At 45.3% G+C, this 17,902-nt stretch overlaps 1 protein-coding gene across 3 annotated transcripts in view; it reads right to left on the reverse strand.

Annotated features, from left to right (window-relative positions):
• Positions 1-8,822: 8,822 nt before the first annotated feature.
• The window catches only part of CACNB3 (calcium voltage-gated channel auxiliary subunit beta 3), a 274,688-nt gene continuing 265,608 nt past the window's right edge, over positions 8,823-17,902 (reverse strand). For all 3 annotated transcript variants that reach the window (XM_069230503.1, XM_069230502.1, XM_069230501.1), the window contains exon 13: positions 8,823-16,902. In XM_069230503.1, the coding sequence (XP_069086604.1) occupies positions 16,585-16,902 (318 nt within the window). In that variant the 3' untranslated portion in view covers positions 8,823-16,584. The remainder of the gene's footprint in view (positions 16,903-17,902) is intronic.

Here is a 17,902-nt window from a genome sequence, read left to right on the forward strand (position 1 = left end):
ATTAAGATTCCACAAAGGTACTGGTGGTGTCCTTGGGGGTATGATTCTTTTTAGTCCTTCCATTAAGGCTTAAATAACTGGGATTCTAAAAAGCGATGTTGTATGTTTAATCTGCAGATAAGCAGATATTGCAGTGAGATGGATTTTAATGGAAGAGAAAGCTAGATTTGACTTTTGTAAGTGTAGTAAATAACTTACAATGTTTTGTGTGGAGGCTTCTAATGGCATATGTTGATTAGCCTGACAGTAGCAAACAAATCTTTTCCATTTGTTCGCGTAACAATGTCTTGTTGTGGGTTTTCTTACTTGTTTAATAACCTCCATACACTCTTTTGAAAGGTTTAAATATCCGAATTCTAAGACTTCAGGAGCCAGATTGCTAGGTTGAGCGATGCTAGATTCGGGTGTATGATCTGTTGTTTGTGTTGTGTCAACAGATCTGGTCTGTTTGGTAGTTTGATGTGGGGTACTACTGATAAGTCCAACAGTGTTGTGTACCACGGTTGGCGAGCCCACATTGGTGCTATAAGTATTAGTTTGAATGTGTTTTGACTCAGTTTGTTTACCAGATAAGGAATGAGCGTGAGAGGGGGAAAAACGTAAGCAAATATCCCTGACCAGTTGATCCATAGAGCATTGCCCTTGGACTGAGGGTGTGGATACCTGGACACAAAGTTTTGGCATTTGGCGTTTCCTTTTGTTGCAAATAGATCTATGTTTGGTGTCCCCCAGCGGTAGATGTGATCCTGTAGGATCTGGGGATGTATTTCCTATTCGTGAGTTTGTTGTTGATCTTGACTGAGATTGTCGGCTAACTGATTTTGAATGCCTGGTATGTATTGTGCTATCAGGCGAATGTTGTTGTGAATTGCCCAATGCCCAATTTTTTGTGCTAAGAGACACGAGTCACAGCTGTGACGAGTGTGTCCCCCCGTTTGTTTAGATAATACATTGTTGTCATATTGTCTGTCTTGACAAGAATGTGTTTGTGGGCTATCAGTGGTCGAAAAGCTTTTAATGCTAGAAATACCACTAGCAGTTCCAAATGATTTATGTGAAGTAGTCTTTTTTGATTGTCCCATTGACCTTGTATGCTGTGATTGTTGAGGTGTGCTCCCCACCCAACCATGGAAGCATCTGTTGTGATAATGGCGTGAGGCACTGGGTCTTGAAAAGGCCACCCTTTGTTTACATTTTTAGGGTTCCACCATTGAAGCGAAGTGTGTGTTTGACGGTCTATCAACACCAGATCTTGTAGTTGACCCTGTGCTTGCGTCCATTGTTTTGCTAGGCACTGTTGTAAGGGCCACATGTGTAGTCTTGCGTTTGGGACAATAACTATGCATGAGGACATCATGCCTAGTAGTTTCATTACAAACCTTACCGTGTAATGTTCTTTTAGTTGCATGCTTGATCTTACATTTTGGAATGATTGAACTCTTTGTTGACTTGGAGTGGCAATTGCTCTTTGTGTGTTGAGTGTTGCTCCCAAGTATTGTTGTAGTTGGGATGGTTGCAGATGTGATTTTTGGTAATTTATAGAAAACCCTAGTTTGTGTAGAGTTTCTCTGACGTATTGCGTGTGAAATTGACATTGTTGTTGAGTGTTTGCTTTTATTAGCCAATCGTCCAAATATGGGAATACATGCATGTGCTGTCTCCTTATGTGAGCTGCTACTACGGCTAGGCATTTTGTAAATACTCTGGGGGCTGTTGTTATTCTGAACGGTAGCACTTTGAATTGATAATGTTTGCCTTGTATTACAAACCTTAGGTATTTCCTGTGAGATGGATGGATGGGTATGTGGAAATACGTGTCCTTGAGATCCAGTGTTGTCATGTATTCCCCCTTTTTTTACTAAGGGAACTACGTCCTGAAGTGTTACCATGTGGAAATGATCCGATTTGATGAAGAGATTCAGTGTTCTGAGATCTAAGATTGGCCTTAATGTTTTGTCCTTTTTTGGAATAAGGAAATACAGGGAGTAAACGCTTGTTCCCTTCTGGTGATAGGGTACTAGCTCTATTGCTTATTTTTGTAGCAGTGCTTAGACCTCTATATGTTATAGAGGTAAGTGTTGTAGAGACAGTCTGTGCGGTTTTGGTGGCACATCTGGAGGGAATGTTGTGAATTCTATGCAATAACCATGTTGGATAATTGATAGGACCCATGTGTCTGTGGTAATATGTGTCCAATTGTGGTAGTATTCGTTTAGCCTCTCCCCCACTGGTGACAAGTGTTGGGGTGTTGTGACATTGAAGTCACAGCTTGCTAGGGCTTGGTTTGGCGGGCTGGAATTTCCCTCTTCCTCTTGGGAATTGTCCTCTTTAGGAAACACGAAACCCCCCACTTTGGTATTGTGACTGATAGTTGGGTTTTGTTTGGGAGGTGGATGGTTCAGATGTCTGTTGCTGAAACCCCCCTCTAAATTGTGGTTTCCTAAAAGTGCCTCTGAATTGTGGGGAGTAGAGCGCGCCTATGGCTTTGGCCGTGTCTGTGTCTTTTTTCATCTTCTCGATCGCGGTATCGACTTCCGGCCCAAACAACTGATGTTGGTTAAACGGCATATTTAGTACTGCTTGTTGTATTTCTGGTTTGAATCCAGAACTCCGCAGCCATGCATGCCTTCGAATCGTTACAGCCGTGTTGACAGTCCGTGCTGCTGTATCTGCAGAGTCTAATGCAGACCTTATCTGATTGTTTGATATGGCCTGTCCCTCTTCCACTACTTGCTGGGCACGTTTTTGGTGTTCCTTGGGCAAGTGCTGGATGATGTCTTGCATCTCGTCCCAGTGTGCCCTGTGGTAGCGTGCAAGTAGGGCTTGCAAATTTGCAATTCGCCATTGATTGGCTGCTTGTGATGCCACTCTCTTGCCCGCTGCGTCAAATTTTTGACTCTCTGTCAGGTGGTGTGGCATCACCTGACGATTGTGAGTTCGCCCTTTTTCTTGCAGCCCCTACAACCACTGAGTCCGGTGTGAGCTGTTGCGTTATAAACACTGGGTCTGTCGGTGTGGTTTATATTTCTTTTCGACCCTAGGCGTGAAAGCTCTTCCTTTTACAGGATCTTGGAAGACCTGTTGTGCGTGCTTGAGCATGCTCGGTAGCATTGGCAGGCTTTGATAGGATGCGTAGGTGAATGCCAGGGTGTTGAAAAGGAAGTCATCCTCCACTGGTTCAGAGTGCATTGTTACGTTGTGGAACGTAGCTGCCCTGGCTAGTACTTGCGTATATGCTGTACTGTCCTCTGGTGGTGACGGCTTGGTTGGATAACACTCTGGGCTGTTGTCCGATATTGGTGGATCGTATAAATCCCATGCATCAGCATCATCTTGGGTCATCCCAGTATGTGTGGGTGACTGCATTATCAGTGTTCCCACTGGTGACAAGTGTGGTGAGTGCAGTGGGGATGGTTGTGGTGAGACCTGTGGTGGTGGTGACTTGTCTCTAACCACTTTGGCTTTTGGTTGCATCGCAGATTCTTGAAAGGCTAGTTTTCTTTTAGATTTGAGTGGAGGGATGTTCTGAATCTTCCCTGTATCCTTCTGGATTTGTAACCTTTGTTGCCTTTGGTCAGGTTCTTCTATATCCAGATCTTGCTCAAATCTATGCCTTTCTTTGAGTTGCATCGAAAGCCCTTACTCCTCAGTGTATGAGGATCGTTTCGGCTCCGAGGCCGTTTTTTTCGGTACCGAAATTCCTAATGCAATTGTCTTTTTCGGTTCTGAGGAGCTTTTTCGGGGCTTGCTTGATTCGACAACTCGATGCCAACATTTTTCGGTGACGGAATTTCGACCGGAGTCGGAAGTCTTCGGCAACTCTTTGGCCTTTTTCGGTGACGATGTTATCTGGTCACCTTCCCTTCTGTGGGTTGAGCCATGGCCTGCTGGCGGTGGCGTCCCCGTGGCCTTGAGTTTCTTGGTGTGACCCTGGGTTTTGGGACGGGGCAGGTTTACTCACGGTTTGTTGCACCGTCGAGGGTCGTTCACCGTCAGATTCATCCAAGTCTGTTTTTTTTGGATGGAAATTCTTTCTTCCTCCTCGACGTCGAGATCTTGTTTCGGTTTCGACGCCATTTGTAGTCTTCTTACCCGTCAATCTCTCAAGGTTTTTTTCGATCGAAACGCTCGGCAAGCTTCACAAGTATCCTCTCTGTGTTCGGGTGACAAACACAGGTTACGGACCCGGTGCTGGTCTGTATAAGGATACTTTGCGTGACACTTAGGACGGAAACGGAAGGGGGTCCGGTCCATTAGTCTTGGACGACGGGTGTGGTTGGGCCGACCAGGCCTCGATGAAGAGTGGAAGCCCCAAAGGGCCGCCGAAGCGGTCTTGATGTTCGTGCTGATACACTAACACTAAACCGGTACTGAACGAGAACAATACCGACGAATTTTCGATACTTAGCTAACTTTCTCGATTCGAAATACGGAGCGAAGAGGAACACGTACGAACCCGATGGCAGAAAGAAATCAATCTAAGATGGAGTTGACGCCCATGCGCAATGGAGCCGAAAGGGAGGAGTCACTCGGTCCCGTGACTCGAGAAGACTTCTTCGAAGAAAAACAACTTGTAACACTCCGAGCCCAACACTAGATGGCAGGAACAGTGCACAGCATGTGTATCTGCAGCTACACATGCCATTGAACATATATATATATATATATATACACACACACACACACCCACACATCTTTCTATACAGGGCTTTAAGTGGGATGAAAAAAACTTGATGGGTCTCAAAGGTGCGTGGCCTGTATAATTAAGGGTGTGACTTAAAAACATGCAAGCTAAAAACCTGTCCTTAGCATAGTGTACTGCCCAACCGGTATTTTGCTGCATCTTTCTGTCATTGCATCCAGATATATAGTACAACTGACCTTACATCTAAAACAAGCCAGAACCTTTGGCTTTGTCAATAGTTGTTACTAGCACAAGATAAACAAATACAACAATGATTTTGTTCTATACAACATTGAAAATGCTCTCTGAAGTTAGATCAAAGGCACTGAACGGTGCGAGTTAAGATATTGTTTCCTGAGGGTGAAAACAGTAATCGAGAACCCAATGGGGATCCGTCTCAGCACCTGCTTTTTAGAACTGCGGATGCTGACAACTACCAGCAGGACCTGGTCCGCTTAAAACCCTGTTTGTAAATAAGAAGCCCTGTGCCTCATCTGTCATAGTAGGACATTTATCCTATTGCTATGTCTGTGCGTGTCCATTTTTTTTAGTTCTGAAAATCTGGCCACTCTTCATAGAGAAGCAATGATACAGCAACTGACCAAGTAGGACAGTGAGTGAGGCAGAGCAAGCAATATGGTGAGAGAGTGACTAAATGAAATTGGAGGGGTAGGCAAATGAAAGGGAATACGTCAGTGGGGGAATGAGTGAAGAAGTGTCGAACCCTGAGTGAGTGAGGTTTGATCTTAAGCAGTGCAAAGTGTGCTAGAAGGTACGTTACAGTTCACAATTCTCATATAGGGAACTCGGAATGCAGCACAGATAGAAAGATGAAAAAACAAGGAGAAATAAACATGTTTCTCTTCGTTACGCCTCACCTGGGGAGGTGTAGCAGTTTTGGCGCATTCCCAGGTCTACCACCTTTCGTAAATTAGGAACTGCATCAAAATCCATGGGTGCTGTGGAGGACACTCATGCACCACCCATGAAATACCGCCGTGGCGCAGTGTAACAACGCAGCGTTTTGCGCTAAGTTGCATTTCTTTGGATTTTCAAGGCCCTCAGGGCCACACAAGATGGCCTTGTGTGGCTTGATCAATCGCATTTTAAGGGTTGCGCCACTTTTTCAACCCATTACGTGGTGCAAAAGTGACGCAACCCTTTAATAAATCTACTTTAAGTACCTATCAAGCACTTACATCCTTGTGAAACAGATACCTTCCCTTAACAGAGAAGGGAAAGTACTGGCATGCTTGACTGTACCAGCTTTCGCACTTTACTTCCACACCTCCTGCCTAAGTGCAGGTACTAGCATATTGAGCCACGTTTCAAGCCACTCTCTGAACTTGTATACATCACCGAACACCTTCCTTATTCGTGCCGCCATATCAGCGCCACACTACAACCGTTCAGCCATGCAGGCAGAAACACAAAGTGAATCGAGTACCTTGCTGCGCAGCAGCACACCGAGGTGCCAGATAATAAAAAACACTGCATTCTGCCTTCCCACCAGCACTGCCCTTTAGGTCCGACCACAGGAGGATTGAGCAGTGTCTTGTGTGAGCCGTGAGGCGCCACTAGTCTGGGCAGTAAAGTCACTCAAAACAAAACGCTCACTCATGCTGCCGCTTGGATCTTATGCAGGAGAGGCGCCGGGATCCTGACTGGACCCGGGAGCTTGCTCTTTGGTAATTTATATTCCTTCAGTGCCGTGTGCTTGAGTTTGCTATGGCGCGCAGTGACTTGTGTACATTTTGAGGTTTGTCTCCAATGTTTCTGTGTTTATCGGCAGTCCATCACCTTCATCGCTAGTGCATGCTGGAAGGTGTAGTTTCATAGCCCATTCAAGTGCAACTCCATTTGTTGTGTGTGTGGCTCGGGCCGACGATGTTTGGGTTACTGGGGTGGTTGTACACAGCCTTGGATCTCTCACCAGCAGGAGCTCCATTACCCGAGGATTCAGTTTTCCACGTTCCGTTAGCCATTTGTGAACTGTCTGGAGTGTGTGTATTGTCGGAGGGTGGAAATAATAGTGTTTACTGAATATTAATTAGATAAGATTTCGCCGTACCTCTGAAGCATTCATTTCAGTGCATAAACTGCCTTGACGTTACAGTGTTCCACGTAACTCCTAAAGAGGACACCTTAGTTTTTTCAGCACAACAGAGGAACAATGTAACTGGAAGTTTAAGAGTGGCCCGGGACACCCTAGAAACGAGTCAGGGCCTTCCCCTAGGCCCAGGCAGCAGGCTAAATAATATGAAAATTCCCAGGTTATGGAAAACGCACAGCAGTTTACAGCATGCGCTGTTCACAGGCTGTTTTTATGAAAGCTCGATTAATGCATTTTAGTGCGGTGATGCGGACACAGCACTAAAATGAGTAAGTCTAACCCGTGATGCGTGGTACTTGGCAGGACTGTACCTGCTTGAATCTTATTTAGCTGTTTTGGGTTCTCAACATCAAAATGGATTATAGATGACATGAGATTGAAATCCCTTTTCTTTAATCTACAGGAGATACTTTACATGCTCCCCACGGTAGGTTAACGGCGTTTGCTTTGCCTTACAATGTGGGCTGTTGCTTCGGGGGACCTTACACCACTACCATGTGCAGAGTTGAGCCAAAGTACCATTGTCCATTCACTTTTGGGCACTTCCTAGCAGCCTCATGGTAGTTTCTTTTTCAAGAACACCTTAAGCTGGAGCGGGGCTGCCAGTTATCTCCCAAGTCTCCTCTATCTTGTTCACAAGTCAACGAGTAAGAGTTTTCTGGTCCCATATGCCCACTTCCGTAGTAGACCAGCTCCATGTCACATTGTTGGGAAGGTATTGGTAACACAAAGTTCACCAAGTGCAATCACCAGCTACACACACTCATCTGTGCATGTCTGGCAAACATGTGCCAGGGCCTGAGGGGCAACTTGGCAACAACGAACTTGACTCACTTTCTACTCATAAGCCCTCTTTATTGGCTGTGTTTATATACCAGTATTTCTTTTTGGTTTATGTACCAGTATATACCGGTACTTGTTGAAATGCAAATTAGCCAAATAGTATGGTCTCGAGCTTCCTTCTCAATTGCTGCAGTGAACATGGCATTGCAAGAAAGCAGCTACTTTCTTACAAAGTCACGTTTTACAAGGGTGCTTCATGTCTGACTGTAGGTCTAGGTACTTGACCTCCTGTGCCCACTGCCCATAAAGCTTGAGCCAGGGTTAAGTCATCTGTATACAGAATTTCAGCATTTACCAATGGAAAAGTGTTGGGCACTAGACATTCATCTCCGGTCAAGTGGGCACTAGACATTCATCTCCGGTCAAGATCATCCGTTAATTTTTAAAACAGACCTATGTCTCTCAGAAATGTTTTTTTGACAGCCGCTCCTCAAGGCCCAAACAGGAGAGTCCCCAGATATTCTTTTTTCCCAGATTTTCATCTTTACCACACTATGGGGGTTATTACAACTTTGGAGGAGGTGTTAATCTGTCCCAAAAGTGATGGATATACCACCAGCCGTATTACGAGTTCCATAGGATAGAATGGACTCGTAATACGGCTGGTGGTATATCCGTCACTTTACCGTCACTTTTAGGACGGATTAACACCTCCTCCAAAGTTGTAATAACCCCCTAAATGTCTTCGTAGTAGTAGAAGGAGGAAGTTTTCTCACTCTGCTGGAGCAGGATGGTAAGAACAATGCCTTTCGTTCCATTCTTAGGTGCACACGTAGTGTTCTTGTTTCTTACACTTTTGTATCGGTCTAGAAAACAATGGAGACCTCATCGTAACATACCTGACTTGTAGCCAAGGCGCAGTCCCCAGGCTAACACTTATCCACTTAAATCATTGGTGCAGGAATCTTTAGGTATAACCAGATCACTGAGAAGCACTTCCCTGGCTGTCCTCAGGATGGTTTTGTAGTTACAAGGCAGCAGTCCTCCACTCGTTTGTATGTCAGACACTTTAGAGGCTGTACTGAAATAACGAGTGGTTCATGCCGAACTACTTAATGTTTTAAGCACATTGCAAGGACAGGAAAAAGATATAACACCGGCTTTCATACAACAAAAGTATTTAAATGTAACATATAAAAAAATGAAGTTGTCAACATTACTTAGTAATGGTAGAACTGAAAACGTAGATCACAGAATGTTTAATTAGAACCTTTTATCTAAAGTGGTGCCACATCACAAAGCAGAGTAGAAGAGCCACCCACTCTACTAATATCACACGTCAAATGTAAGCAACAGGCTAGACTAGTCATTGTCTACCACTTTACATTTCCAAGGCAAGCCCTACAAATGCAGCTTTCCCACCCGACAGTCTGTGGCTCCAGCCTTTGACTACGTATAGTGCTTTAATAACGTGTTCACAGCATTAAACCCTACGTTGCTGTTTACTTCTTTCAAATGGTGAAGGTGATAACAAGCTCTCCTCTCTGCTTCGCAGCATCTTCAGTAAGAGGACCTTAGAGGTCTAGGATAGTTACATCCCTCGTCGTTTTCAGGTGGTTGACAACTCTTGTTTCATGTGCTCAACCACTGACCAGCTTACATTCCCCCGTGATTTATTTGTGTGCCCCCAACACTAATGTTTGAAAGTGAGGCAAGACTCTCAGCAAACCTGTTGAGATTTTAATGGTATGTTTGTGTAGGTGTGACTGTGGGACAATCAAGCTGATGAATGTCGTATTTACATGCCCATCGTGAACATCTCGACGGTAAATGCTGTCATGAGAACTAGGGAAATTCGAATGGTTTGTAATCGATCTGACCACTGCCTCAGAAGTCTCTGCGCATAAACTAACACTGATGACATCAAGACCAATGGCGCCAAGTAACCGGAGGCTTGTAGGGGTGATGTCGGGGGTGATCACAGGATGCACTATGGCTTGCTTGAGCTGGGGAGTTCAAGAGATAACTCCATGCCCTGCCTGAAGATTGGACTGTGCCAGTGGTCGACCTGCCCAACAGAGCCCACATTTACTTCTTACTCACAATTCTCCTGTTCAACGAGTGGATAATGGAGCATGCCACTGTGCAATGAGGGGGGTATTGAAACACGTCACTGCAAAGATGGGGTATTAGAGCATGCCACTGTGCAAAGGGGGGATATGGGGGCAACAAAGCACACCGTGCTTGGAAAGGGGTAACAAAGCATGCTGCTGCAATGGTAGGAGTAAGGGAGTATGCTGCTCTGTAATCACGGGCAGTAGAGCATACTACTGAGCAGTGTACGAGTAACTAACATCTCATCTGTGCAATCTGTGCAGTGGTGGGGAAGGGTCATTCAGCTGTCAAGCTGGAGAGAAATGAGGTATGCCACACTACGACAGTGTTAAAGTGCCTCTCACTTGTGGGAGTGGCTTAACAGACCAAGCCGGTGTGTAATAGAATGGGCAAGCAAGTACCCACAGTAAAATGGTGGAGTTCAAAAATATTAAACTGTGCTTGCGGGAGGAGAGCAAACACTCCTCCACTGAGCACCATTGAAGAGTATAACATTAGAATCCACTTTACCAAGTAAGAAATAGTGCATTGCACTGAGAACATCGTCGTGCTATGGTGGGCAAGGTGTCGCACAAAAGTTTTAATGAGGTTGGTGTTTCTGGAGCATTATACGTGAAAGTTTCTAAGTGTTTCCTTCCCACACCACTGCTCAAACTAACTGAGAAATGGCAATAACTTAAATTTTTGCACTAAACCAAATATTTTGAGGTTTTTTTTTGTGGGCTAGAAAGCTTTCTACTGTGCCTTGGCCATGGTAATGGACCTATCCACGGAGCATGTATTTGTGCCATGGTAGTTGGGTAGGTGCAGAAACTTTGATTGTGCGGTTGTGAAGTTTATAGTGATCCACTGCACCATGTTTGGGGGAGAGCTGGCCACAATCAAATAGTGGCAATTTTAGTGCATTTGTAAGGGCACTAGGTCTTGCCTTATTCGAGGCAGCTCCTTTGTGCCACGGTTTTGGGAAAGTGTTCCATGGAGGCAAGGAGCCAAAGGCACATTCCAGTTTGCCTTCTTTAGGCAATGGAACTTTCCAGTGCATTACAGTGGTGGAAGAAGATAGAGCAGGTGATGAGCCATGGACAGAAAGGCAAAGGAGAACCAACTTGATGTGCTTTAGCCCAGTGTGATAAAATGGCGGCAGTTTAAATGCTGCTGTGGAGGCCCTTCAGATGTTGTTGTGTCCCTGAGCTCAGGCCTCTTTGGGTTTGGTTATGTTTCAGAGATCCATGGCTAAGGAACTTTGTCCTGTGCTTTTAATGTGGAAGGACAGCAAGGCCACATCTAATTTATGGTGGACACACACCTTCAGCTTGACATGCTTAGTTTGAATACCCACAATCCCAGTCCCTTGTGATGATACGCCTGAGTGTCTTGCTTTGTCTCTGCTCTGCAGTCAGGCTGTACATTTTCTTGTGCCTGTGTTTCTGACTGTGCTTTGACACAACTCGCTGTGTTATCAGCCTCCAGTATAGGCGTTTGGTTGTACGATTCTCCCTGTACTATCCCTATCTTGTGTAAGGATGTGCTCAAACAGCTCTATGTGTGTTGCTGTTCTCCTTCTACATCTTAATGCACCCAGAAACTATTATTCTATCTGCTATCATTTGTGTGGACCTCAATTTGAGTGCATCAGTTGTTCCTAAGGGCTTGTGCAAGCTGCTGACTGGGTCTGCCCCCCATCTAGCTGCTGCCCACATAATCAGTGCAGATTAAGACTGTCTCTTCCGTCCCCAAGTGAAGGACCATCCTATATGGATTCCAGCTCTCTACCACAGAGGCCTAAATCTGCCTCCACACAGTCTCTTTGAGGTCCAACATGGATACAGAGCCACCATGAGGGTTGCAACAAATAACTAGGAATACACCAGATCAGTTTATCCCTTCCCTCTCCTCCACATTAATGAGGTTCCACCAGGAGCACAGATTGGTGTTCTGCTGCCCTGCTTTTATGCTACCGCTCAGACTGGGTTGATGGGCTTCGAATTGTGCACACAGGCTGACCACACATAAATATGATGCTATCTTACCCTCATCGCACAGCTCGGGTTGCCACCTGTAGCTAGAACCAGGGGAGTTTTGCAGCAGCAGCACCTCATACCTCCATTCCTTCTCCAGATAATGCAAAGTTAACCATAAAAGCAGACCACCCAGTCCATTTATTTAGGCCTTCTTCAGAGTGTCTTCAGGAAGCTGAGTGTTTGGTACAAATCCTGTACACCACAGTCCCCCGAGAACACTTGCTTCCTCTGTCCTACTTTGCTTACTGGGAGAGAGGGGAGGAAAATCATGACTGTCACTTTTCCTATTCCTGGTGGGTGATCTGTTGGCTTACATGGCTCTGCAGCCCAGTTTTATGTTCCCTGGTAACACTGCAATCCCAGCTTGACCCTTTTTGTGAGCAGCCACAAAGGTCCTATGTGCCGTCATAAGATTGTGATATCACCTGACCTTCTCTGTTGTTGGGGCATATAGTGTTTGCTTTCATTAATGTTTATTTTACTTCAAGCACCAGTTGAGGTCTACAGGTTCACCCTCTTCTCTCGATTTTTCTCAAGCTTTTTGAGAACTACCTTTAATGCTTGCATAAGCATTTCTACTTGGCCAGTAGTGGTACTTTCATATGGTACTGTGTGGTAATGTGTTAGTACTCTTACGGTTGTATTCTCAGATTTGGTTCTCTACATTCTGTTGACTGTTGTCTCTGACAGTCTTGACATCCCACAGATGGCAAAGGTGCATTGTAGCATCACCATAGTTGCTGTTAAAGATAAAGTCACTTTACATGTGCATCTAGCACAAGATGATAGGACTTCCACTTACAGAATATATGATTTCCATCCAAAAAACACAAATGTAGTTATTCCCGCTAAGGATTTCTTCATCCGTGAACTAACACTGGGGCCTGCTATGCAATTGGTTGGCAATACTGCTATGTATGTGTTGGTGTTAGACTATCAAAACTGTGTCCAGGCTCTCTGATTTGTGTTAGTAATTTCTCACTGGCCTTCGTGTAACTTAAAGGTGTATTTCTACTGGATTGATGACGCCTCAACTTTTTATATAAAGTTGATTCTATTGTGGTCATCTCCACACTGGGTTCAAATTACGAAGGTACAGACACTGAAACACTAGGAGTACTGCCAGGCATATTGTCTGTCAGTCATGCCAGACAATATGACGTCAATCATGCAAGACAGATTCTGTATGCTGACAGCACTCCAAACTTAAAAAAAAAAAAAAACTAACAAAAACAAAAAAAACTGATGGGCGGCATGCTTAAGCAATCTCAGCCACTGGTAATTATTCAGAGCTGCATTCTAGTCTTTCTTTTTTTGGCTCACTATGCAGAGGCCACCTTTGTGGAAATCAGTGTCCAAACAGCCTCCAGAAAGTATTGTTCTAGTTACTGACCAAAAATGATTCAGGTGACCTAGCTTTGAGTTGTTGCAACACATACCCTCTGGAAACGCCCATATGACTTTTGCATAGAATGCACATCAGCTTGCCTGTAGATGGACATCTGACAAGCTGCGGGCGCTGGTCACGACCATATTGAACTATAGTTTTATTGGAGGGCCAGCCAAAGACCAGATCCGTTTATCGTTTTTCTCACAGCTACATGCTATGTTATGTTAATTGTGTTTATATAGCACATGGCTACCCTACAGTCCTCGGTCCTTGGTACCACATCAATGTTTTTAGTTCACATTAGAAAAGATGGATTTTCAATTGGAGCAACCACCAATTGCTGAATTCTGAGGGCTACCAGAAGTGTGGTCTGAATTCCGAGAACAAGACAAGCTAAAGAGTGACCTCCAGGTCTTGCCCTTCTAATCGTGGGCACCTTCAGGAGCCACTGGTTACTAGGTTGCAGTGACCTTCCTGGAGTATAGGGAAGAAAGAGGGACTGAAAAATCCCTGGGTCTTTTCCCTGAATGGCCGATGTGCAATGCAAAGGGCCTTAAACTGAATCCTCTTTTGGATAGGTAGCCAATTCAAGGCTCTCAAGGCCGGTCTGGCTGTTTCGTGCTTTGGTAATCTGTACAGAATTCTTGCGGTGGCGTTTTGTACTACTTGTAGCCTGTTAATGACATATTTTTGGCTTCCCAGATAGAGGGAGTTCCCATAGTCAAGGCAAGAGTTAACTAAATTCTGCACAACTATTCTTCTTGTGGGGAATGGTAACATTTGGAGGATTTCCCTTAGGGATTTTAAAATTTCGAAACAGACCCCTCCTAGTTTTGTAGCCAGGGTTTCCATTGTGAGCTTGGAGTCAAGCCAAACCCCAAGGCTTTTTACTGCTTGAGCTGCCATCGGGCGATCTCCTAAGTAATCTGGCCACGACAGTTCTTGCCACCTGGGGATATTATTGCCCACCACCAAGACCTCAGTTTTGTTGCCGTTAAGCTTTAGCCTACTGGTGGCCATCCATTCTGTGACTTCCTGAAGGCAGGAGCTTATTTGGAAGGATGTGCGGCTTTTATCAGCTGAGAGAGAGACAATGATCTGTGTGTCATCAGCTTATGATACTAACACAAGCCAATGTGATTGTATGATTTCTCCCAGGGGTCGAGCATGCACATTAAATAATGTAGGGCTGAGTGAAGAGCCCTGCCGGACCACACACGATAGAGGAGAAGAGAGGAGGCAAACAAATCTTGGAAGACTTGAAAACTTCTATTTGCTAAAAAGGCTTTCAGCCAAATGTCAGCGGCCCGGTTGATACCAACCTCTGACTGCCTTTGCATGAGTACTGGATTTGATATGGTATTAAAACCTGTGCATAGGTCCAGCATCATCACTGCCGCTGAGCCACCTTGATCCAGAATGGCACACAGTGATTCCATGGCAGCCAATAAATCTTTTTCCATGCTGTGGCCTGGTCTAAAACCTGTCTGCATGGAGTGGAGAATATCATGGGAATCTAAAAAACTAGACAGGTGCTTGCGGACATGCTTTTCCAGTCGTTTGCTGACTGCTGGGAGCAGGGTGATAGGTCTGTAACTATTGCAAGCCCCAGGTCGGCCTTTGGGAGTGGTTTCACTATTGCATGATTCCCGGTATTGGGAACATGCCTTGTTTCAAGTGAATGATTGAGAATGCTTGTAAGGGTTTCTACTAAGATATGACCACCCTGGGCCAAGATATTTGGAGAAGCTGGGTCATGAGGAGATCCTGATTTAATAGAGTCCAGGATATTTTTGAAAGTTTCACTAGTCAGCGAGGGAAAGGCTTGTAGAGTGGGACCTGTGTAAGGACTTCCTTGGTGCTTACTACCAAACTGAGTAGTTGGTGGTGGAGGAGACAAAAATGTGTTTTAGTGTTGATAAAGTAGTTGGCTAGCATGTTACATCATTCTTTCGATGCCGGCAGGCCTATCGGGCCAGAAGGGAGAGTCATAAAGTGATTGTCTACCTGAAAAAGTTCCTTGGATAAGTTTAAGTAGAGTGGGAATCCTGCAGCGGCGCCCACGCTCTTCCTCAGACCATCATGTGCCCTAATGCCCAAGCATTCTGTGCAACCAAAAGCAGATGGAATGATGCCATTCTCTGGCACTAACTCCCCACGCCTCTGTCCTTCCTTGCTGCCAGTTTTTGTGCATCAGAAGCCAGCACAATATTTCTTCCTGTACCTGCGGGTACTGAATCATATCATTACTCTCTGCTTCTCCTGCACTTGTCAGTGCTCAGAATGGGACAATACTGCGTGCATGTGGGCTCATCTTGGTACCTAAGCTGCCCCAGCCTGTACCATAAGCTGTCTCAACATGTGCCCCCTTAGCTTGTGCCCTGTGGTGACTCAGAAGGTATGCACTTTGCTTCTACAGCGTGTGCCCTGTAACATCCCAGCTTGGACCATGTACCACCTTAGTTCTGCATCCTGTGCCACTTCTGCTTGCATGTTCTGCTGTGGCATCCGGTATTTTGTGCTAGCTTACTCTGCTAACTTTGCACCCTCAGCTTGTCTTGTGATGCCCCAGTCTGCACTTTTTGCCAATTGAGCCTGCACTTTAAGCTGCCTCAGGTTGCGTCCTGCGCTGCCCTGGCCTCCTTCCTGCTGGCAGGAAGCTGCATTTCTGTGACATCTTTACAGACGATTGTTCCTAGTCTGTTTTCATCGTCTGGATCGGAGTACAAGAGCATCTTCGAGGGAAGAATGTATTGTTAGCTGTCCTGGGCCCTGGTCTGTTTTCTTGGTAATCGGAAGCTGCCCTGAGCCATGGACTCCCTTTCTCTCTGGGTCAGGGTACGGAGGGGTTCTCTGCAGCCTTAGGGGTAGCTGTCCACTGCCTACGTCTGTCCTTGCTCTGGGTCAGGGCCAGGGTATCACAAGCTGTGCCTGGCCCTTTGGCCTTATTTCTAGCTCTGGGTCACTGTGTCAATTGTATCATGGTCTGGGTTATCAGAAGTGTGCCTTGTTCATGGGAAGTGCATTGCTCTGCGTCAGTGTGTCTGCCCCTGTGATAAGGAACCCTGTCCTGACCATGGCTTGCTATTTCAAATAAATCAGTGTGTCAACCGTAGCTGCCCTGGTATGTGGCCTGGTCCTCTCTTTTGATTAGCGTGTCTAGGTAGGTTATCAATATCTGTCCCTGACTTTGTCCTGTTTCTTGCTCACGGTCATATTGTCAAGGACTGGGCTATTAGTGGCTGTCCCTAGTCCATGTTTTTTTCCTAACTCCAGATCACAATGTGGAGATGGCTGGGGTCTCAGTAACTGTCCTGGGGTCATGACCTGTCCCTTCTTCGTCTGGGTGTGGACAGTCAGGTTATCAGTAGCTGTCTCTGGTCCTTACTCCAGCCTGAGTTTGGGAGGCTGGATTATTAATAGCTATCCCTAGCCTATCCTTTGTTCTGTGTCGGGGTATCAGGGCTGGGATAGGTTATCAATAGCTGTCCCTGGGCCAAGGTCGGTTACGCTGCCAGTTCCTCTCATTGTGGTCCTGTTCGGAGCCTCGCTCCAGCAGCCGGTCCTGGGAATCATGCCCATTGGTGCCATGCAGCCCGCTGTCGTGGTGCCGGTGGGGCTGGTAGAGATCTGGGTAGGCATCGGAGTACTCTTCATCCAGGTGGCGGGAACTGCGCTGCGATGAACCAGCTGTCCAAGTCTTCCGGGAGCTCTCGCTGGCCTCATCCGACTGCATCAGGCTGTCCCGCTCCAGTGGGGAATGCTCCCCGGCCCGGTCTCCCATCAGCTGCTGGGTCTGTGAGTTGGGAAGGAAGAAGGGCAAGATCACGTTAGGCCTTTCCACTAACAAAATAGCTTAGGCGCGATGAGGGGGGTGGGGCGGTTACTGGGGAGGGGGGAGATATATATATATATGTCATGTGGCAGGTCAGCAAAGAACTGGTAAGTAGTATGAAGAGTTGGACCTGGAGGACAGTTTGTAAGGAGCTACATCTGGTGTGCTGTGTGAGGTGTTTTCATTCGTGGGCAATGGGATTTTAGTCCAGTTGCTCCAAACCAGTATCAGTGAACATGCATCTTAGTTACACCCTTCCAAAAACAGGTGTTCCCACATCCTTCCACTTAACATGTTCCAGTAAACAATTTTACAAAACTGTTAACTTACATCAACACCTCTACAGTGATGAACACTAAATACCAGTAGTTAAATACAAAACATTTAATTTCGAGTATATAAGTTACATTATCATTTATACTTTTATATTTATTAAAATACAAAATAAGGGCTGCTTGTTTAGTTGCATTTACTTTGATGGTTAGGGTAAGTATACAGGTTACTTTAAGGATAAATATAAAATTTAAATTCATTTTATTTAAATTAAGGGGTCACAGAGTAAGTGTAGGATTATGGATATTTATTTAATTTGTATGTAATTCACTTCAAATTGATTAATAGGCAGGATTGATATTATTGTTGCTTCGAGAGTAAATATTGTATTTAAACTGATTCATATTAGGTTAAGGATAAAAAACTGATGGGTGGCATGCACTAGGAATAAAGGACAACCTTCCGAACATTACAAGGATATTGCAAGTCACCAAGAAGTTCCATAACCATAAAGGGGAATGAGGCCCAGCTCCTTTATAAGGTTTTGGAACTCCAAATGGACTTGCAATATCGTTACTATGTACGTCAGTGCGTACTTTATCCCAGGTAATACATGGTCACACCATCAAATTTCCTACAAACTACTTAAAACCTTGGTGCATAGCACTTTCATATGAATGAAAGAGAA

This window comes from Pleurodeles waltl, chromosome 4_2 (assembly GCF_031143425.1).
Source record: "Pleurodeles waltl isolate 20211129_DDA chromosome 4_2, aPleWal1.hap1.20221129, whole genome shotgun sequence".
Taxonomy (NCBI): Eukaryota; Metazoa; Chordata; class Amphibia; order Caudata; family Salamandridae; genus Pleurodeles; species Pleurodeles waltl.